Below are 8,551 nucleotides of genomic sequence, written 5' to 3'. Positions count from 1 at the left end.
AGAGTCCGCCCGGGTCTAACTCCCCTACGTGCACCAGTGCATTCATGACCGTAGCATAAGAATATGACTGAATTAAAAAAAACATCTACATTCAGACATTAGCCATTGAACAAAAGAAAACAAAAATGCATCCATGTAGCCATGAGCTGGACCAATACTCGCAAAACGTATACCATCAACTTGAAGGAGGGTGGGGGCATATTTACCCTCTTCGATGCCAAAGGTCGAGTTGGTTCCTGGTGCGGCGATACTGCCACTGTCCACGAAGTCCACAACAGTCTTCACAATCTTCTCCACCAGGGCTACCATAACCATGATCATAACGACTCCAAACAGGGAACCCAAAGCCTTGGCCCACTGAAAATGAAAAAGGGGAATGACGAATAAAAAAAGAAACAATTACCCGTCATTGTATGAAATAATGGGTGATATAAATGATGAGCCAATCTGTTACCTATTGCTAGAACCTTGAAAAGTATGAAGCTGGCCCATCTATACTCTGATACATGCTTTCAACTCTCCAAAGGACTCTCCAAAGGACTCTCCTTTCCAGCCTCGTTTTGGTGCATGGCCACAGATGACCCAGGAAAATTCAAAATGGCCGCCGCATCTGGAAATGACTCTATTCCCTGGTAATATCTCCTCCTTCTCAATCTATGTGATTATCTGAAGGCTGGTCAGGGCTGACGGACGAGAAGCACGGATCTTACATATGCCAGGACCGTGCCTAATACATACAAGTGGTCGCCAAGCATGTGAGGGTGTAAAAAGAAGAAAATATATTTTGATCGTACAACAGACGTACCTTCAACTGAGTATCTTGCTTGTACCTAAGGCAGATGAACCCGAACAGGAAAGTCAGGATCGACATGATGGCTATAGTCGCCTCCAAGGGGAAACTGCCGGACAGGTAAAAGTCCAAACCACCTGTAATATTTGTAGATGTTTTAATAATTGTACCAAGCCTGGTATGCATTATAGCTCCAGTTCGCGCCGACATTGCTTCACTGTTGAACAAACCTATACTAGATTATTCGACAGGCAATCGGTCTCTAAAAGAGTCGCTAAAAGTATTTAACGAACAGAAGGGAGTGTGTGTGTGTGTGTGTGTGTGTGTGTGTGTGTGTGTGTTTGGAGATGGGGGGGGGGGTGATTGATATCAACCTAACGTATTTTAGTGCAAAGGTATTCTAACCAAATTAACCACCTGACAGAATATTTTACGGATAGAAACGCTACTGACACGTTACTTCCTTCCTGTGACAAGTATGTCAATGCTATAGTCTGTTTACATCATCACGCTTCACGATGTCAAAACTTAAATCAGCAAAGTGGAATGGCAATCGAACCACACGTAAATTATTGTGAGCTTTCATGCCAACAAGACACGCTTCTTGTGACGACACCTACCAGATGCAATGAGAATTGCAGTGGCCGGGCCAATCAGAAAGGAGAAGAAGAGCAGCAGCTGGTACAGCATGAAGAGGAAGGACACGGAGGAGTTGTTGATGTCGCCTCTCTTCCACTTCCTCAGGAGCTCGATCTAAATAAAAATGGTATTATTGACATACATCGGTGAATAGTTTCGTCAAGTAAGTCACTGAATAAAGAGCTTATTTTCACACAAACATTGAGTTATTGCCACCGACGTTTCGGCAACCGTCTGTTACATTTCTCTTGGCAATTCTGATTATTCACGTTGTACTACAACGATGTGCAAGTATCGCAAAAACAATGACTGTACATAATAGATCTTTTAAATTTCATGGTTCGTGACCGCATCTGTAGAGGAGACACCTATCGCTGCAGTACAATGTGGAAAAGTTAGATTTGTAATAAAGAAGGTAACAGACGGTTACCGAAACGTATACGTAAGTGAAATTCGGTAACAGACATTCCATATCCTCCCATGCCTACTGTTTTCGTATCTAAAGCAACGATACTGACATACTCCTGCGATCCAACACGTTAATAGCCAATCACATAGCTACTTACTGCCAAGAGGGATTGTGATTGGCTAGTATCTTTCCCTCCAGCAACAGCAAGGGGAGTGTCTGATTGACTGAAGGCTGGCCAATACTATAAAAGCAGCCAAGAAGATGGATCGACAATTTGTACGCCAGGGCCGTTGCGTGGGATACTCAAGTGGCGAGACAGTTGTATAAGAGGACAACATTCCGTTGCTTCAGATCAGAACTAGTGCTCCAAAAATAGTACAACCAATACTACTAAGTAGTCTTGCCTAATGTTTGTTTTGGTATTAGAGATTTAAAAAACTCACAATTCCACGTAAATCATCTAATAGTACTGGCAAATTTCTATCTCCATTGTAATGATATTTGCCATATTATGATAGTAATGGTGTCATTTACTTGGTTGGCCACGGTGGAAGGCCCCCACCGCCTGCGCTGGTTGAAGAACTCGTCGAACGACTCAGGCACGAAGGTGCTGTCCTCGGCTATGGAGGTGTAGACAAGCCGCTTCCCGCGCTCAACCTGGGAGAGAATACAGAGAACATGTCGTACGCATACCCAAAGCATAAGTAACACATGCCTACATTATAAAGTATATATTTTCACAAATTGGCATACTTGAGTTTCATTTACAGACATTTTAAAAGCATATATCGATGTTTAAGAATCATCCGTGCAATTGATTTGATTTGTCTTTATTTTGTATGTGATTACTAGTATGCATTATTTCCATGGCACTGTACATTTAGTATGTAATTTTTCACGCTGTGCTGTACTATTGTTTTTCAAAATGTGATAAAAAAGCGTGCTTTGAAATACGTCGCTAACCATGAGTGTGCAGAGCCAACGGTCCTCCCCCATGTCCTTCATGAGGAAGTCCTTGGCCACCTCTGTCTTTGTGGCGTACGTGGAGACACATTCTCTGACGGCGCTGCAGCGGTACACACTGAAGCAGCCCGGACAGCATAGCACGGTTCCCAGGGTACTGTTAGCGGCCTAGAGTGGACAAACCACAAGAGTTTAGTAGAAGCCAATTAATTGCACAACGGATTAACGCATTTTAGACGGACGGCTATGAGAGAGGCCAGCAATCAGCGACCCAGTACAAAAAGAAATGGCCAGCAAAAGTGCCAAAAAAGTCCATAGAGAGCCTGCTATGGAAGCTATGGTGGTGCGGTGCAGCTGGACATCTTTGCTTTGGCTGGCAATGGGGTATGCAATTTATCGGCTCCTACTCCTACTACAAATTTAAGTCCGACTCATGACATCCTCTCGTGTACATATTCCATGCTTATAAAATTTACAAATGCATATGTGAAGCAATGGCCCAGACCTACAGGTATGAGATCCGCCCTTATCGCTCTAAAGCGTTGGCAAGACGATAGCCAATCAGCACTCTTTGCTGTTGGAGGGAAAGAGCTATCCGCCAATCACTTTGTCTCTTGGATGTGTGTGGCGACATGATTGGAGGGTGACGGCTTCACAGCGCTTAGGTAGCAAGAAGAGCGGATCCCATGTAGTTGCACCAGTAGAGACGGGTGACGACATAAACTTTCCGCAAATCATGATCACCGAGTCATCTGTTCTATTTGCCTAACGTGACGTCATAAAAACGGCAGGTTGCTTATTCTCTGAGAAAGGTAGGTGCTGTTTAGTAGGAGGGAGGACCATTTTCCCAGCTTTTAAGAACATCTAATACACATTTTTCACCAACGAACACTGAAACGATCTTTCCCTCAGCTTTACGGCGGACTGATACGTACCTTCTGAAACCAGTGTCCCACGGCGTAGTCGAACAGCTGTAGCCAGTACATCGGTCCGGAGCCCAGACAGTGTGTCCTTCCGCACACGGCTCCTACATCCGGGTTCCACTGCGCAAGGTCGAGCAGCGAGTTGGCTGACTTTGGAGTGAACTTGACGTCAGCGTCGGTTGCCAGGATGTACGTGTCACGGTCAAGGTCACCTTGGAAACAAATTGAGGGTGTTATAACAGTGATTTTTGTAACATAGAGAATATAGAGAGGTCTCTGTATGTTTTCTACGAGTGAACCAGGTGCAGGCTGCAGGTTTCTTTTGCTAGGTTAGAGACAAAAATATCTTTTGTATCGATGGATTTGAGAAGAAATTATTTGCATTTTCTTACAAGAGCTATCTACAGACCAAAAAATGTGATAATAGCTTGTGCAAAACATGGAATCCGGGGCGCTGGGAGTCTCATGGACGCCTCGCCAGACAGCCCCCCCACCCACACCCCCAAAAAACCCAACCCTATCGGACATCGGTTTGGAAAAGCGAATGCAGCACAACTGCATAGAAGCTAGCATTGACAACCCCACCCCCCTACGTACTCATTTACAAATGGTAATCAGGCATAAGACTGACTTTGCATTACCTTCGGCATATCCCAGTAACTCCATCCTCAGACATGGTGGCTTCGGTGGGCTGTCGTCCCTTCCATTCCAGTCCAAAAGTGCAATCTTTACGTTCGTCGTGGAGATCTCCTCTTCCAGAAGGCACGTTACCGTACTGTCGGCTTGGGCTTTATCAGGCCATGGAACCTGTATTTCCTAGGTTGACATATGTCACGTTATTAGACAGTGGTCCAATCAGGTCTTTATTATTTAGAGTTTGGTATTGCTGGCATACCCCGAGCTGTTTACAGTGACATATCGCCTGACCAGCGATCTATAACCCACCTAGTAAACCACCGAGTGAGCGAAGCAAACGATTAGGTTTCTGACGGTTATAGTTCACTGGACAGGCGTTATGTCATCGTAATTTTCAAAGAATAAGCGGGTCATTGATGTTTTTTTTTAATCATAAAACCATTCAGTTACACTGACATTGTTAAAACGTTGAAATTCCGTCACTGCTTTAAAGCTGCGTTCTTGACCGATCGTAACTGAACGGTTTCTTCTTTATCAACCCGTATTCATGACGTCATGACTGTATGTAGGAATGATGGCATATGGTTTGTTTCTGCTTCTGGCTGAGATAATTGTCTTGGACATGATAGAAATATAAATCGGATTCACTACCTGATCTTCAACCTTGATCTTCGTTACGAGTCCATTGGTGCCTGAGTCTCCTGCCTGTAACACGATCCCCGTCACCCGTAACTCTTCTCCAAGGTCGATCGATATTTCCTGCGAAAACTAAAAAGGATCCAAAAAAGGGATACTTAATCAGCTGTCAATCTTTTTATCAGTGCATCAGCAAAGGCCCATGTATGTCTGAAGCTATGTATAAGGGTCATTCAACTTTCAACTAAAGGTCGAAACCGATTTCAGATTGTCTTTCCTATCGAAATCTTTCCGACTTTTTACTGAATATACCTAAATCTAAACTAAATCTTACAATTAACGTTACTAGACAATAAAAAATGCTTCCATGTTGGTGGGTTTCAAAGATCCAAGATGGCGGCACTGATTCTTTAAAACAATGGAATCAATCTTATGATGGTTCTCTCTGAAGGTAATATTGAGAAACTCGACGCATCTCGTTATAGAGGCAAATCAAATGATTGGAAGACTTGAGTAAGACTACATTACTTCGTATGCATTTTAGCGCACCAACATGGCCAATGGTACGTGACGTCATGGTCACGTGACTGCAAATTTATGACCTTACCTGCTCGGCATTAGAAGCTGCACCCTCCCAGGGTGACTGCCCGTGCAAGCGGAGGGAGCCTTCTTGGCTAGACTCTGGTGGCCGTGTGATCTGCGCATCTTCGATGGCGCCACTCTCCATTCCAAGTGGTTTGTAGTAAGCTAGAAATGTGTTATCAATAGAACAGCTTTAATTTGTGAACACTTATATTGAAAACTACCTTGAGGTTACATTACTCCCCAAAGCCATAGATATCACTCTACATATAACGCTAGTTCACCTTTATTCGCCGGGGTAACCGATATCCGTTTTTTAAGAACAGGGATATCAAGTCAATGGACTGTGCCATGGTTTTAAATTGCAACACACAAAAGGGTTCGTTCGTTCGTTCGTCCCATAGCCTTTTAATCAGCCGTAGGCTGATTAATTAGCCGTAGGAGCAGCACAACATGTTATGCTGACTCAACAGGCTTTTAGTCCCCTGGCGGCGCCTACAAAAGGGTATTTTCAAAATATTGCGGTTTGTAGTCACCGTCGTCGTCTTGATATCCCTAAATACTGTTTGTTTTATACAACCGATATAGGATACCGGGCGGATAAAGGTAAATTAGCGTTAATGCTATCTTGGTTTGGAGTTTGCACGTTGAATCATCTTGGTTCGCAACAGAAATTTGGTAGGGGCTTGCAGAAGAAGATAGCTGGATATTGCTGTTCATTGCTAAGAGATTCTTTACCTGCATAGTCCAGTATGTAGGTCATGTACATGATCTGACTCCAGCGCTTCTTGTTTTTCACCTAGGGGAATGCAAACAAAATATTCTACATGATTAACTGTTATAAAGAATAGTATCTGAATTTGAATTGATAAGATAGTGTAATCCCCATTGTCTTCAAAAAGCAATTCGAACTTAATGAGGGTTGCACATTGTAAGAAGCTGGGCGAATATTTTACATACGGCTTCCTTGACCCCCCCCCCCCCCCAAGTCCCCCCTAGGCAACCTTTTCGACCACCTCTCAACAACATATGGCCTTGCTCATGACTAGCTCCCAACGATGATCTGAAGAAGGTTAGGAGGCCATGTTTGACAGGGGCTTATTTGCAAAACGTAAAATCAAGCATGTACTAACGATCAGGTTATCCTTGAGGTGGATGAAGAACCGCATGCCTCTGCTGTCGTCTTCGTCAGTTTTCCAGTCGAACTGCAGCTGCAGCCCATATGGAGTCTGCCATTTGATGCACTCATCGAGAAGGCTGTGAGGATCCTTATCTGTCCCGGCTGTGTATTTGAAAGGATAAATTGTTAACGAAGTCCTCAATAAACAGTCAATGTTTCTGAAGTCCCTCTTACACCTTTCTCACGTCAATACTGACTGGGGGTACAATATTTCAGCATACTTCTCATTGTAGCGCCACCTATAGCGATGGGAAGCTTCGATATAGAACCAGGCAGTTTTTGCCTGAAGAAAATGTTTGCACGAGGACTACCAAAATGAGGGTAGACGCATTTTTTGGTCTTGTTTAAAGAGCTTTGAATTGCCAATATAAATCATGATGAAACCATTCACGTTTATGTTTTATATATGTATGTTTTCGATGGAAATAGTAAATATCATAAAGATATTCTTTATACATTTCACTGATCGCTCACCTTGACCTGTAATAGAAGATTATCACATAAAATAGCAAATTGAACGAAAAAATGTTTTGCATCTCACGACAAGCTTATGTTCCAACCTTTCTATACCAATAATCAATCGGTATCTTTAATGTTGCACAATTGAAAAACATGTAGTTCCTTACTTTTGGTCATCTTGTGGATGATTGACAGGAGCTGGATGGCGAAATGTTGAAGGTCACCTTGCTTGCAACCGTCGTCAAACAGGATGTGGGACTCGTACTTCCGGCGGTCCTCTTCGCTGGGGCTGGTCGCCATGTCCCGGATGGACTTAATCAGCTGACTCATCTCCTCCTCGGACTGTATGCAAATATACAATTTCACAGTTCCCAGTGCGCATGTGCAGTCGTGATGTATCGTGGTATAAAGTCAAAGGTCAAAGCCTCTGGCTTTTTTAGAACAACTGGCGATAAAGCATCGTGAATTCATGCGTGTATCAAAAAGCGTTTTAAGCTTGGGTAGCCCCGTTATACCATAGATGTGTAACGTGTTCACCGTACCGAGTACGCATGCGCAAGGTCAAAGGTGAAGGTTCTAAAATGTAAACAGTTCTCGTCTTAATCATTGTCCCGATTTGCATATTTTGTTTTTGTCTCAGGGGCATTCACCTTTGACATATTACCCACAATTCCCGCCAATGCACATGCGAATTCTGAAGTGTGAACGAGCTTACTGTGAGAGTGGTTTATTACTTACCTCTCGGAACATGGTGGTGCAGATGAAGACGTGCGTGTTCTTAGACGTCTGGTGTTTCTTCTGGAACTCCTGGGGGCTGTTAAACTTCGTCTTCTTGTTCAGAAGAAGATGCTGGTCCAGAAACACCGCATTGTAGCCAGGAACCCAGAACAACTGAAGTAGGGTAAAAATGTCAACATTCTTTAGGTGCACACCGTCAGGCTTTATTGAAATATCTAGTGCTAAGAGGATTAAAGAATGGCCATTCGGCACAAAAGTTGAAGAGTAGAAAGACCATTGCCATAAGTATTAGACGAAACATGTAACTTATGAACAGAGATGTCTTGTCGTTTTAAATTATAGGCACAGACGGTGAACACCCTTATTTGGGGATAAGCTATTTCAGACTTTCGAGCAAACATGTGCAGCGACAGGAATCGTGGGTGCTATGACCTGTAAACAAATTGCATAACGGTGTCCAAACGTTCCTTGTGCATGTCTCATGGCCCTTCACTTTTGACAGTATTACCCACAATTCCCGCGTACTGGAAAGTGTGAAAGAGCTTGATACTTCTTAAGTGATGACTTATGGCGTACCTTTCCCTCCGGTTCCATAA

At 43.5% G+C, this 8,551-nt stretch overlaps 1 protein-coding gene across 1 annotated transcript in view; it reads right to left on the bottom strand.

The window, feature by feature from the left end:
* LOC118421190 overlaps positions 1 to 8,549 on the bottom strand; it is a 14,688-nt gene extending 6,139 nt beyond the window's left edge. The window contains exons 1-14 of the mRNA XM_035828351.1: positions 8,532 to 8,549; positions 7,956 to 8,108; positions 7,385 to 7,559; positions 6,712 to 6,860; positions 6,317 to 6,377; positions 5,604 to 5,743; positions 5,012 to 5,128; positions 4,366 to 4,540; positions 3,737 to 3,936; positions 2,802 to 2,969; positions 2,373 to 2,495; positions 1,411 to 1,543; positions 806 to 927; positions 207 to 357 (exon numbers count right to left, since the gene is read on the bottom strand). Of these exons, the coding sequence (XP_035684244.1) occupies positions 207 to 357; positions 806 to 927; positions 1,411 to 1,543; positions 2,373 to 2,495; positions 2,802 to 2,969; positions 3,737 to 3,936; positions 4,366 to 4,540; positions 5,012 to 5,128; positions 5,604 to 5,743; positions 6,317 to 6,377; positions 6,712 to 6,860; positions 7,385 to 7,559; positions 7,956 to 8,108; positions 8,532 to 8,549 (1,885 nt within the window). The remainder of the gene's footprint in view (positions 1 to 206; positions 358 to 805; positions 928 to 1,410; positions 1,544 to 2,372; positions 2,496 to 2,801; positions 2,970 to 3,736; positions 3,937 to 4,365; positions 4,541 to 5,011; positions 5,129 to 5,603; positions 5,744 to 6,316; positions 6,378 to 6,711; positions 6,861 to 7,384; positions 7,560 to 7,955; positions 8,109 to 8,531) is intronic.
* Between the last annotated feature and the right edge of the window lie 2 nt (positions 8,550 to 8,551).

The sequence above is a fragment of the Branchiostoma floridae genome, chromosome 8 (assembly GCF_000003815.2).
Source record: "Branchiostoma floridae strain S238N-H82 chromosome 8, Bfl_VNyyK, whole genome shotgun sequence".
NCBI classification, from domain to species: Eukaryota; Metazoa; Chordata; class Leptocardii; order Amphioxiformes; family Branchiostomatidae; genus Branchiostoma; species Branchiostoma floridae.
The sequence above is the reverse complement of the archived record's forward strand: the minus strand, read 5'-3'. Positions and strand labels throughout refer to the sequence as shown.